Genomic DNA, 13,703 nt, shown 5'->3' with positions numbered 1-13,703 from the left:
CATCAGTACTAGAAATGCACCTGCAGCAAGTAACTCAGTTATAAAGCACTGTCAGTTATAACAAAGTGCAGAGACTTGACGCTGTAGTTTCAGATCCAAATCACTGATCACAGAAAACGTTGTCAAACTCCATAAAAAATAATTTGAATTGGTTTAATTTTGTTTTCTGTTTGCAGCAAATTCCGAGTCGTCAGAGAAAAATCCTAGAGGAAGCTCACGAGCTGAGTGAGGATCACTACAAGAAGTATTTAGCTAAACTGCGCTCCATCAACCCCCCCTGTGTGCCCTTCTTTGGTAGGCACTGACACACTCACGGTTTGTAAAGTGTTAAACATGAAGGGTCAAAGATTAATCAGTCTGTCTGTGTGTCTGTCAGGAATCTACCTGACCAACATCTTGAAGACGGAGGAGGGTAACCCTGACTTCCTGCGGCGACACGGCAAAGACCTGATCAACTTCAGCAAGAGGAGGAAAGTGGCAGAAATCACAGGAGAGATCCAGCAGTACCAGAACCAACCGTACTGTCTGAGGGTGGAGAATGACATCAGGGTCAGTATGGCCGGTGACAGGTGTGTGTGTGTGTGTGTGTGTGTGTGTGTGTGTGTGTGTTGTGTCAGAGGTGTGACATGTTCTCTCTGTTTCTGGAGCAGAAGTTCTTTGAGAACCTGAACCCGATGGAGGACATGTCTGAGAAAGACTTTGCCGACCATCTTTTCAACAAATCTCTGGAGATTGAACCTCGAAACGCACGATCGCTGCCTCGATTTGTAAGTGTTGCCATGGTAACACAAACACACTAAGATGTTACTTTTTGAACAAATTAAATACTTTTTGACTTAATCTCGCATGATGGGTTTAGTAGTTTTGCTTCAGTGAGACTTAAATTAAACTTGTTCAGACATTTAACAGTTTTACTTATATGACAAGTTCTTCAGTGAACCGTCATCACAGTTTAAAACCGCTGATCAACATCTTAACTTCTTAACTAGCCTCTGTAGAGAACAACACAGTGAGCTCCTGGTTGGAGGAATGTGATTTGATCAGCCATCAAGTTCACAGACTTCCAGCTGTAACCAAACCATTTGATTGTTCTTAAAGGTCATTTTGTTGATTTTGACACAAATGGCCTGTTTCTGTGTTTTCAGTGTAAACAGAATTGCAGCTTAAACCATGCAGGTTCAAACTAACCTAAAACAGATTTGCCTGCTTGGCCTCTTTAAGTTGTTTTAGACTCTGTGGAGCTCAAACTGTTCAAACAGCTGCCAACTGTCAGCTGTGTTCTGAAGAAGAAAGTTTGAAATTAAGAAGGTGAGTTTTATTGAAGCTTGCATCACCATATGCCTCCTCTCTGAAGCTGAACATGTAGAACACAGAACAGTTCTGGCAGCAAGCTGAGGAGCGATGGGGTGAAGAGAAAAAAACTCTTCATATCAGTTTTGATTGACAGACAATGCTATGTTAACGACAAGCTAACACTTACAGTCACATAACAGCCCAACACTCGGCAACAACATCTTGTGTTCGACCAATCCGCTCCCACAGAACTCTGTTCTGACCTTAACGAGGGATGAGGAGTTGGTTACCTCACAGAGAAGTGGCAGCTGTCGATCTATCAGCTGCTTCCTGTTGCATCACAGCCCGGATCAAACTGATTTCTGTTGACTGACAGCAGCGCACACTGAACACATTGCATTTTCTGTGGATAGCAAACTTCAAATTAAAAGTCAGCTTGTGTTGAATGCTTTTAATGTGAAGGTGCAGCAGCAGGTAACGTTGGTTGTCACATAGTGAGCGACTGTTGTGTGTTGTCAAGAGGTGGGAAAAGGTAATCACCATGGCAACAACCAAGACACAAGCTTCTCCTATGTTTTTTTGGGTCACCAGGGGGATGGGTGACGAGTCCCGCCCTATCTACTGTATGATTGGTTGCCTGAAGAAGAGCTGCAGTGACGTCATAAGAGCCTTTGTAAAAAGTTGAGATATTTTAAGTTGCATTCTGGGTAAAGCCTTTGAAGAACTTCTGAATAAAAGAGTTCCGCTGCAGCGACTCACATCCTGAGTGTTTGAATCTGACTCCTCCACCCCCTCCTCCTCCTACATCCAGGTAAAGAAGTACAACTGTACTTTGAAGTCCCCGGGAATCCGTCCAACCTCTTCAAGGCCTGGCACCATGCGACATCCAACACCACTGCAAAATGAGCCCAGGAAGATTAGTTACAGCCGCATCCCTGACAGTGAGGCTGACGGTGGGGCTGCCTCCGCCCCCAATTCACCCCGCACCCCACTGACTCCACCCCCTGCCTCCGCCGCCTCCAGCTCCACAGATGTAGGCAGCGTGTTTGACTCGCCGCAGGGTCCCAGCAGCCCCTTCCACTCCAGTAAGACCCGCCCACTGACACTTTCCTACAAATCACAGGTTTGACTCTGACCATGCTCACTGACATTGTCCTACCAATCACAAGTGTGACACTAACCCCGCCCACTGACACTGTCCTATCAATAGGCTTGTTGATGGGATGAGCTGCTCCTCGACTGGTTTGCAGACTAGACCATTGCTGTGTCTCAGTTCAGGGTCTGTGTCTGTGTGGTCTTTGAAGGCGAGTCCTTCAGAGACCTTGTTAACCTCGTCAGCCATTGTTAAATGTGACGGTCTAGCCTTTGGAGCATTTCCTGGTTGCGTCACCAGATGTTTTACCCTTACGTCACGATTTCTGCCGCCCAGGCCCGCGAAAGTCACGATCTACGCCACATGATGTCGCCATTGTCTCTCTTTCTTCTTTTTCTGGTGCAGAAAGAATCTTGGGATATGTGAGGCCACAAAGGATCATAGTGATGCATCCTCCAAAAACAGGGAAAGAAGGAGTATCTGGAGGAGCCTTCACGCAGCATTGTGATGCAGTTGGCCTTCAAATGCTCCTGTGAAGGATGCAGACCTGAACTGAGTCACAGAAACAGGGCACATGTGCTGTGTCAGATGTGATAGATTTAAATGTGATCAGACACATTGATCAGTGCTCAGTTGTTCATTGTGACATCACAGACAGTTAAAACTCTGCTCACAGATCATTTCTCATCACTTCTCACATAAAACGGCACACTGTCCCTCTCACACTATATTAATACATCAATACATTAAAGTCAAGCATACAAGGCAATTTTCACACATTAAACCTTCAACATCACACACATAACAGATCTCACTAACTCAGCAGAAATAAAAAGTTTTTATAAAACATCATAGTTGAGTTGTTTTTTTTTTTTTTTAAAAAAAAGATTTATTTATCGAGTTCAACAAAAAGAACAGACACAGACCCTTCTTAACATCTGAGTAAGATACAAATCGTATAGTTGAGTTAATGTCTGAACCAATCAGCTGTTGGATCAGACAACAGCGAGGTTTTTCCCATAATGCCGTGGGGTCCTGCAGTCTTTGGAGCAGCTGCAGATTACTGCTGAACACGTGTGCATGATGTCAGAGCAAGTCCAGATCTGGTCCAACACAAATCTTACCAGCATGCATTGTGTGGCAGTCGCTGCTGATCGATTCAGCCCAGACCGGCTCATCTGGAACGAGACTAATCACAGGTGTCACAGTGACTCGTCGTATAATGTTCTGAAATGAAAAAAGAGTAATAAATCTGGTGTGTGTGACAGAGAGAGAGAGAGAGAGACTTACCTACATTTCTCCACACAACATCTGGACCTGCTGTGTGAGCAACCACACACACACAAAGCCACTTAGCATAGGTAAAAAGACTGGAAACAGTCCTCCTCCTCTTTCTTCACCTCTCTTTGTCTCTGTCATTCTCTCCTCCTCCTCCTCCTCCTCCTCCTCCTCCTCCTCCTCCTCCTCCTCCTCCTCCTGGTCCTCCTCACAGTGTTTTCTCCTCTCTACTCCTCAGCCTGCGACAGTATCTTCTCTGTGGTCTCTTTGCCTCATGGTCCACGTTAGTATTGACCCTCCTGACTCTCTGTACATCTGTCATCACTGACATCACACTCACACGTTCACTGACTCACCTGTGTCTTAATCACCGACATCATACAGCACCTGATCACTGATCTGAATGTGAAATGACAAGCTGTGACCTCATAAATTCATCTGTGTCTCACCTGTCTGAGCCACAATCACTTGTTCAATCGCGGTTTACTGTATATAGTAAAAGCCTGTCTCCATGGAAACCATTAACTGTTTTAAACAGAGTCTGTGTGTGTGTGCGCGTGTGTGTGTGTCTGTCTCTAACGTTCGTCCTCTCTGCTCTCAGGGTCATCCTCGGTCTCCTCTATGGTGAGTTTCAGTCGTGTTTCTGAGGAGGTTCCAGTGCCTCCTCCTGTTCCTCCTCGCAGACGTCCAGAGTCAGCTCCTGCTGAGTCATCTCCCTCCAAGGTAACCAAGAGATCAATAAATTCATCCTGTCATTATCAGTAGTTACTAGGGGTGGAACGGTGCACAAACTCCACGGTTCGGTTCATATCATGGTTTTGTGGTCACGGTTTTCGGTCCGGTATGCTGAAAGTTAGGAAAATCAATTAAGTCTTGTATTGTTAAGTTAAAACTTAAAGAATGAGGCAGTCTGACATTTGATGCATCATTGTGACAAAAAGTAGGTAGATTCTGGCACTGCAAGAGAGGTGATATTGCTAGTTCCAGCATGCTTTTCATTTATTTGGCAAAGAAAGTTATCTTTAACGAATGCTAAGAACAAATAGTTACACTAATGTAATGTAATGGGCAGTCACAGTCAGGAAACTTTCAGTAGCCCTGGCGGTCCATCCGTCACTAGGAAGCACTACATAGGCTGTCAGACAGCTCTTTAATAACTCATCGTGTCTCTTCATAAAGTGCAGAAATTACCGTGTTGCTGAAGTGTTTGCAGGAGGGGGTTTTATTTTATATCGTGGCTCGAGTGTTTTAATCATACAAAAAAATCCCTCCACCACAGCAAAAGGCTGCATTACTTACCCCACTACTCCATTCCTTTCATTATGCATGTTGGCCCGTCTGACTCGTCACTGTCAGGTTGTTTAAAAGCTGCGGGGAGCAGAAGTTGTCCTATCGACTCTCTCTTTCCTCCCTGCGCTGCCAGTTGTCTCACTGGGATGATTCTTCACAGATGAGCTGACATGTTAGTCGTGTTACTGTTAGTATAAACAACATGTGTTGCACAATGCTTGCACACTGTCGCACTTTTGTCAACAACTTTCATACCGCCATTATCGTAGATCACTCTAAATGCAAAGTGGTCCCATACAGCAGACCTATACAGTGCTGCTGGTGCATCTTCTAGCTCCGACAATTTTCCACTCGCCATGCCCACAAACGTCTCCACAGCTGACCCAAAGATACTCTATTATTACTATCTGCTACACCGCTTCGCTTCTTCTTCTTGATAACTGGCGGTAGGCATCTAGCTCTGTACCGCCACCTGCTGCTCTGGAGTGTACACGCTTCGCCTCGTTAGTAAATGAGAAAAAGAAGTTGTGCGTGCCTATGAGCCGAACGGTACACACGTGCCCCGAACTGTAACAAGTGTACCGAACGGGTCGGATTTTTTTGATGAACCACTCTACCCCTAGTAGTTACTGATCATGTCAGCTGTTTTTGCCTAATCTCAAACTGTGTTCTGCTGTAACACAGAAGAGCAACAAGATGGAAGCATCTGAATTTAAAGTATTAAAAATGTCACAATAAAAGCAGTGGAACCCTAACCCTGTAGTATAACACAGTGTGATACAGTATAATATAGTGAAATGTAGTATAACACAGTTTAATATACACTGGACAAAAATATAAACAGCACTTTTTTTTTGCTCCCATTTTTCAATTGCTGAACTCAAAACTATTTCTATACACACAAAAGATCCATTTCTCTCAAGCATTGTTCACAAATCTGTCTAAATCTGTGTTAGTGAGCACTTGTCCTTTGCTGAGTTAATCCATCCCACCTCACAGGTGTGGCATATCAAGATGCTGTTTAGACGGCATGATTATTGCATAGATGTGCCTTAGGCTGGCCACAATAAAAGGCCACTCTGAAATGTGCAGTTTTGCTTTACTGGCGGGGGGGGGGGGTCTGGAGGAGTAAGAAAACCAGTCAGTATCTGGTGTGACCAACATTTGCCTCACATCTCCTTCATATTGAGTTGATCAGGTTGTTGATTGTGGCCTGTGGAATGTTGGTCCACTCCTCTAAATTCAATGGCTGTGCCAAGTTGCTGGATGTTGGCAGGAACTGGAACATGCTGTCGTATACGAAGACATGCTCAGTGGGTGACATGTCCGGTGAGTATGCTGGCCATGCAAGAACTGGCCACAATAAAAGGCCACTCTGAAATGTTCAGTTTTATCACAGCACAATGCCACCAATGTTGCAAGTGAGGGAGCATGCAACTGGCATGGAATGTCCACCAGAGCTGTTGCCCGTGAATTGAATGTTCATTTCTCTACTATATGCCATCTCCAAAGGTGTTTTAGACAATTTGGAGGTACATCCAACCGACCTCACAACCGCAGACCACGTGTAACCACACCAGCCCAGGACCTCCAAGATGGTCTGACACCAGACAGCCGGACCGCTGCTGCAACAATCGGTTTGCATAACCAAAGAATTTCTGCACTAACTGTCAGAAACCGTCTCAGGGAAGCTCATCTGCATGCTCGTCATCCTCAGTGGGGTCTCAACCTGACTGCAGTTTGTCGTTGTAACCGACTTGAGTGGGCAAATGCTCACATTCGATGGTGTTCTCTTAATGGATGAATTCTGGTTTTCACTGTAGAGGGCACTTGGCAGACAGCGTATGTGGCGTTGTGTGGGTGATCGTTTTGCTGATGTCAACACCCATGGTGGTGGTGGGGTTATGGTGTGGGCAGGTCTATGTTATGGACAACGAACACAGGTTCATTTTATTGATGGCATTTTGAATGCAGAGATACCATGATGAGATCCTGAGGCCCATTGTTGTGCTGTTCATCCACTACCATCACCTCATGTTGCAGCATGATAATGAACAGCCCCATGTTGCAAGGATCTGTACACAATCCCTGGAAGCTGAAAGCATCCCAGTTCTTGCATGGCCAGCATACTCACCGGACATGTCACCCACTGAGCATCTCTGGGTTGCACTGGATATGATTTGTATACGACAGCATGTTCCAGTTCCTGCCAATATCCAGCAATTTGGCACAGCCATTGAAGAGGAGTGGACCAACATTCCACAGGCCACAATCAACAACCTGATCAATTCAATGCGATGGAGATGTGATGCAAATGTTGGTCACACCAGACACTGGCTGGTTGTCTGACCCCTCCAATAAAGCAAACTGCACATTTCAAAGTCGCCTTTTATTGTGGCCAGCCTAAGGCACACCTGTGCAATAATCATGCTCTAATCAGCATCTTGATATGCCACACCTGTGTGGTGGGATGGATTCTCTCAGCAAAGGAGAAGTGCTCACTAACACAGATTTAGACAGATTTGTGAACAATGCTTGAGAGAAATGGATCTTTTGTGTGTATAGAAAAAGTTTTAGATCTTTGAGTTCAGCTCATGAAAGATGGGGGCAAAAATACGTGCTGTGTTTATATTTTTGTTCAGTGTAATATAATGCAGAAGGTTGCCCATTTTAATGAGAATGTGATAAATACAATCAATACGACCAGCTGCGTGGTTCCTCCCAAGTCATGTCTCACCCCCTCTGTCTCCTCCTTCCCCCTTTTAGATGATGTCGAAGTTGGACAGCCCCCCTGCTGTCCCCCCTCGTCAGCCCACCTGTAAGCTCCTCCCCCCTCGTTATTCCTCGTCGCTGTCATCGTCATCTCCCCCTGACAGCCCCCCCTCCCTGCCTCCTCGGGAGCCTCTCAGCTCCCCACTGCACCTCCTCCCCCCACCTCAGGGTCGCCCACGCTGTGACCTGCTGCCTCAGGCCTTCTTCCCCTCCTCCACCCCCTCTGCCCCTAACATCAGCTCCGCCTCTATTGCCTCCTCCTCACCCCCAGTTCCGCTTCCCACCACTGTCACCCCCAGCCCTACCCCTACCTCCAGGAAAATGCCCCTCCCTTCACCACCTCTCCCCCTCCTCCCGCTGGATGGCCCGCCCGTGCCGCCCCGACACAGTGTCCCCAAACTTCCCCCCAAGACCTACAAGAGGGAGTCTTTGAGCCACACCCCCCTGCTGGACACCCCCCCCGCACTGTGACAGCCTGGACTTCCAGAGATGGAGGGGCAGCTGATCGGACAGCTTGTGGAGGAGGCGGTGCTAGATGAGCTAACACTATCGCTGATTGGATCAGAACAAACAAAACAATCGATGGATTTAAAGACAAAAAACAAAACATCCCATCGACCAGTCAGGAGTTTGGGTCGGATCTGGACCGAGACAAAGTAAAGTTAAGATCATGTGCCCTTATTCTGAAAAACTCAGCTGCAGAACTTCAGAGAACATTTGTCTGTCATTTCTCTGTGCGAGTGATTCAGACCTCGTGGCATCTCCACCAGAGAGGATTGTGGGTAATGTAGTGCTCCACAGACTGAAGTGGACTCTGCTTTTGAGGCCTTCAGGTACCGAACCAGAGCCAAAGAGGTACTTTACTGGTTCTAGTGACCTGATGTTGTTTGTGTCTGATTGTTAATAAAGATGTAAGTGATGATTGCCTTCTTTCAAACAAGGGAATAAACATGTTTGTACCACTGAGCTGGCTGGACAACAGAGACCTGCGCTGCACCGTCTTTATTTACCCTCATACACGTCTTCATTTACCCTCATACACGTCTTTATATGGTGTGAAGTGTTGCATGTCATCAGATCAGCCTGAAAATAATACTTATATCCTCCAGTTTGACCAAAAATAATTTATGCAGTTTGAAAAATTGATGAAATTATTTTACATCAAATATTAGAATGTAATAAAAACAAACATCAATCAGCTGATGAAACTTTTAATGTTTAATACTCACAAACAAGAAGTTATCACAGCAGGACATCAAATGTCCTGACACACAACATGGAACCAACATGTCACAGGTTTGAGTCCAGCTGCATCTTGAATCAGTTTCCTGTCTGGATCTCCACTGATGCTGCACTCTGGTCAGGAGACAGGGCAGAGAGCAGATTGGCTGGTTTCACTGTCTGACAGTATTAAAAGTTTTCAGTCCTGCGAGGAGTTCCGCATCAGTCTGGATAATATGGACTCTGGACCAGATTCTGGATCAGTTTCTGGATGCGGTCCAGGATGATCTGGTTGGAGCTGCAGCAGTCTTCAGGTCCGTATGGGGCTGCAAGGGTAAGTACCCCCGCCACCCTCAGCTGGTCCCCCTCCTCCTCCACTGGGACACGGTTCTTCTCTAGCCACCTCTGGACGCCGGCCCTCCTCCTCCTCAGCTCCTCTGGGTCTAGCCCACAGGTCCTCGCAGGGAGGAAGGAGGTCTGGAGACGCCTGGTGGTCTCCTTATCTGCCTCCTGAAGAACCTGCACCTCCTCCACGGCGTGACCCATCACCACCTGCACCGATGCTCTGCCCTCCTCCCCGAAAGTCACCAGAACCAGACTACAAGAGACAGACTGGGTCAGACCAGATCACCACACACACACACACACACACACACTGACAGTGTGTGCTGGTGCTGTGACGTTGATTATCTCTTTGGTCATTCAGTTACGTATTTTCTACGTCATCAACTCAGAAATCAATTTCCAAAAAAACTTTAAGAAAAGACAAAGTGTGCGCAGGCGTGCGTGCATGTGAGAGACTACGCGCGTCGTGTCATCACCTGGCGGACACCGGGTCCACGGTGAGCAGCCAGCCGCGGTGCTCCTCATCGTTTCCCGCCTTCACCATCACCTGTTTGTTGACGTAACGGATCCACTGCAGCGGACCTAACAGAGACCAGCCGCACTGCATCATGGTCCACGCTGATTAATATGAAAATAATAATCAATACAGCACAAACACTGCAGCCTGACCACTCGTTCCAGCACGGGCTTTAAAACTCTCCGGAGGAAACGTGAGGCTCAAATAAAGGTTCCGCTTCCGCTCACTTGTTTGCTGCTGCTGCCACCTGCAGGTGAACAGAACAACAGCAGAATCTAATAACACCGACTTCGTTTTATAAATAACTACAAAATGTAATCAAACATCAAACAGAATATATATCAAGAAGTTGTACAGCAAACCCCCTAACCCTGGATTTAAAATCAATTAAAAAAAAAAAAAGTTTTTAGACCCAGATTTCATAAATTAAATAAAACTGCGGGAGTTGATTTAACTCTGAAATTTCGTCAGGAAGTGGTTTGTTGTTACTTCCGCCGTAGTAACAGGAAGAAGATGTCCCGACACGGCCGGACCGGAAGAGGGGAGTACGGCCTGCTGGATGTTCTCTTGAGTCGGTACCGCAGCTCTAACACTGGCTTTGTCCCAACTCGGGGTCTGCACATTTCAAGGACCCGCCCTTTGCGGTCTCACCCAATGAGTGTACTTCGGTGCGCCCTGCAGGCCGCGTCAACTGTTGTTAAATGGGACAGTCTACCCTTCGGAGCATTTCCTGGGTGCGTCACCAGATGTTCCCGCCTCTACTCGTACGTCACTATTTATGCAGCCCAGGTCTGTGAAAGTGACAAGAAGAGTAAAATTTGACTGTCAGACCTGTTCGAGCTGCAGGAATTCCTGATTTCCTTTTTAATCCTGCTCCATGTGGAGGAAGAGGGGAAGTGGCTGGTTTATGTCCGGCTGAGAGGACCGTGGAGAGGTAAACCTGTTATTGATCCCACAGTAATGTTATCAATATTAGCTAGCTAAAAGTTTGGGTCATTAACATACCTATACATTACGTTAATGCTGTTTATCACCACATATGGTTTTATTTTAATTTTAAAGGTATTATTCCTATTTAAAGTGGGTTGGTAGATAGTTTTGGTTGTTGTAATGATTTATAATAATGCTGCTGCTGCTGATAATAATAATAATAATAATAATAATAATAATAATAATAATAATAATAATAATAATAACCAACTATTATTATTAATCATTAGCATTAATATTATGAAATTAAGGGCGGCTGTAGCTCAGCGGGTAGAGCAGGTCGACTAGTGATCGGAAGGTCGCTGGTTCAAATCCCAGCTCCGGGCAGTGCTGAGCTGCATGTTGAAGTGTCCTTGAGCGAGATACTGAACCCCACGTTGCTCACTAGTGAGGGCCCTGCGATGAGCTGGCGACTTATCCAGGGAGTACCCTGCCCTCGCCCTGAGACAAGGCTGGGATTGGCTCCAGCAGCTACACCCCGCAACCCCATGGAAAGGGATAAGCGGTTTGGACAATGACATGATATGAAATTATAATTCTTGCCTCTTAAATCTTTCTCAGTGACATGGCAGCTGTGGATGGAGTCAGAACTGCAGACCCAGTTGATGGACGATGTGGTGGACAGAGGACACTGGACCCCTAGACACCCTGCGTACCGACCCAGATGATGTCCCACTGACACCATCCAGCCCAGCAGCACTGCAGGGACTTCTGCTCAGCCTGCTACTGTACATCATCTGTAACTGTTTTAATATTGTTTTTAATAATAGCTGTTTTTGTTAATCGTGAATAATAATCTGTAAATGGTTATTCATGCTGTAATTTTGTCAATAGTTGAAAACATTCAATCATTTGTTGTCCCTGAAAAGTAGCACTTGATGCTGTTTTCTGTTATAAATTGTACTTATACTGGAATGGATGAATGGAATAGACAAGGTGTAACAATACAATCATTTTTTTTTTATCAGACCTGAGGTCAGTATGTTGGATGTTTTCTCTGAATCAGCTATCAGACCTGAGTCCAACTGAAAGTCATCGCCACTGTTTCTTGTAAAACATGAGCACTAACCTTAACCTTAACTTGCCACCTGATTGGATCAATATACTGCTATCTTATTTATGGTGACCCTGAAGTGCAAAACACAACAGCAAATCAGAAAACAAAATCACAAATCAGAAAACACAACAACATGACGTCCATCTGTTGAACCGGAAGGACATGGTTTACATGTTTTCAAAATAAGAGCACTGCCACTGATGACTTAAGCGCCGCTATTAAAGAATATTTTGATGAAGAACATGGATATGATGATGTTTGATGTTTTATGATGCTTCACCTATTTTGGCCATAAGCACTCATATTGACAGCACATCATTTCGCGCGGTTTGCTGCTTTCATTGTCTCTCTTGTCTCTAACTTTGTTAGTGGTTAAATACCCAGTTGATTGGCTCAATTGGGTATTTTACTGCTAACAAATTGAATGTATCATTCATTCTGTCATGATGTTTTAAAAAAAAAATGAAATTACACCAAAATGTACATTGTGACAAGTTTAATTATACATTTATCAATATTCATATCATCGCACATAATAAACCATAGTTATTGCATATATTTACACAAGATTTTAATAGAGAACATTCTTGAAATCAAAAGTAACTTATTTAATTACAAAATATTTTATTTCAACACTTAATAATATACCCCCGCGACCCTGCAGAGGATTAAGCGGCGTACATATAATGTGTACAGATGATGGATGGATGGATGGACTTAATAATATACATAAAAAATAATAATAATGGAAAAGCTGGAAACAAGCTGATCTAAAACAAAAACAAACAAAGAGCTGTTGTGATCCCTGGTCACAGTCTGCAGGTTACCTCCGCTCTCCTCACAGTTACCACACACGGGCTTGTGGCATTTCAAGTGTCTGATGTTTGGTTCTGTTTGGTTCTTTTTGCAGCTCTTTTGGACCGGCACCGCCTCCATCTCCATGTCTGCTGCTGTTGCGGTGGTTGGTTCCACTGCTGCGCACCTTGTGCCACCTGCCGCGGCTCCTTTCCCCTCCATGTATTCTGCCCTCAGCTCTGCCAGCTGCTGCAGGACTTTCCTCCGGGTCTCCTGCTGCTGCTGCTCCTTGAATAAGATGCAGGCATTGATCCCAGCCAGGTTGAGGATGTTACAGAAGACAGTGGCCATCTTCGGGTACCGCCTTTACAGCGGAACGGAGTACGGCCTCCTCCAGGATGCTCACCCTACTTCGCGTTATTATAGTACATCACAGACTCTGGTTTTGCCTTCGCCCCCCTAAAGGTGTCCACACCTGTATGCAGGTGCTCAGGATGCAGACATTCTTCCTCAGCTTTCCCTGGTACACAGTCGGAGTCGCATCACTTCAGCACTTCACTTCGTGTTGAACAACTCTGTTTCACGGAGGGGAACTCCCGTTTATGTTTGCCCATGGTGCCAATTGGGCAATATAATACAACTCTGTAATAATTAACTTACAAGTAAATTTACAAAGAAGTCCAGCTGGAGACTGCCAACACAGTTAGAGAAAAGAGACACAATGAAAGCAGCAAACCGCGCGAAATGATGTGCGGTCAGTATGACGCAGGATCTGTGGGAGGAGGCGAGTCACATCCGGATCAGATGTTCCTCAGGGCTCCAAATTACTGCAGTTCAAACATCTGCAGGCATCAAGCACGCAAGCTTCCTGAAGACATAAATATTCCCACAAACATTATTTAAAACCAGTTTAAGTAAAGCTGCAAGTTCATCTTGTCATCTTCCACTCATAGATTTGACTGGCAAAACAAGGGCCTAACAACTTCCTCCATTAAGAGAAAGGGATCATGTGATCTGCATGAATTTGTTTATTATTTTTCAATGTGGATTTT

General features: G+C 45.4%; 2 protein-coding genes and 1 long non-coding RNA gene across 7 annotated transcripts in view; 2 read left to right on the top strand and 1 right to left on the bottom strand.

Annotated features, from left to right (window-relative positions):
• Window positions 1-8,711, top strand: part of LOC119016759 (son of sevenless homolog 1-like) — a 38,488-nt gene extending 29,777 nt beyond the window's left edge. For 2 of the 5 annotated variants that reach the window (XM_037093004.1, XM_037092989.1), the window contains 7 exons: window positions 177-294; window positions 377-549; window positions 651-767; window positions 2,105-2,378; window positions 3,903-3,947; window positions 4,266-4,387; window positions 7,721-8,711. In XM_037093004.1, coding sequence (XP_036948899.1) covers window positions 177-294; window positions 377-549; window positions 651-767; window positions 2,105-2,378; window positions 3,903-3,947; window positions 4,266-4,387; window positions 7,721-8,197 — 1,326 coding nt within the window. In that variant the 3' untranslated portion in view covers window positions 8,198-8,711. Of the gene's footprint in view, window positions 1-176; window positions 295-376; window positions 550-650; window positions 768-2,104; window positions 2,379-2,791; window positions 3,104-3,902; window positions 3,948-4,265; window positions 4,388-7,720 lie in introns of those variants that run through there. The other 3 variants (XM_037092998.1, XM_037093014.1, XM_037093022.1) reach the window with 2 other exon arrangements.
• Window positions 8,712-8,921: 210 nt separating this feature from the next.
• gemin6 (gem (nuclear organelle) associated protein 6) lies at window positions 8,922-10,040 on the bottom strand. Its single transcript, XM_037093034.1, has 2 exons — window positions 9,769-10,040; window positions 8,922-9,545 (listed from the first exon to the last, which is right to left on the bottom strand). The coding sequence occupies exons 1-2, from the start codon at window positions 9,900-9,902 to the stop codon at window positions 9,170-9,172; spliced, it is 510 nt and encodes a 169-aa protein (XP_036948929.1). The 5' UTR covers window positions 9,903-10,040; the 3' UTR covers window positions 8,922-9,169.
• Window positions 10,041-10,152: 112 nt separating this feature from the next.
• Window positions 10,153-12,101, top strand: LOC119016793. The gene is made up of 2 exons (XR_005074255.1): window positions 10,153-10,743; window positions 11,361-12,101. It is a non-coding gene; the product is annotated as an uncharacterized LOC119016793 (long non-coding RNA).
• The last annotated feature ends 1,602 nt before the right edge of the window (window positions 12,102-13,703 follow it).

Source organism: Acanthopagrus latus, chromosome 1, assembly GCF_904848185.1.
Source record: "Acanthopagrus latus isolate v.2019 chromosome 1, fAcaLat1.1, whole genome shotgun sequence".
NCBI lineage: Eukaryota > Metazoa > Chordata > Actinopteri > Spariformes > Sparidae > Acanthopagrus > Acanthopagrus latus.
This window is presented reverse-complemented; position numbering and strand designations above follow the sequence as displayed.

Coding starts and splice junctions, on each gene's coding strand:
- gemin6 (XM_037093034.1), bottom strand. CDS start 9,902: ATGATGCAGTGCGGCTGGTCTCTGTTAGGTCCGCTGCAGTGGATCCGT. Junction 9,546..9,768: donor GTGGACCCGGTGTCCGCCAG/GTGATGACACGA, acceptor TGTCTCTTGTAG/TCTGGTTCTGGTGACTTTCG.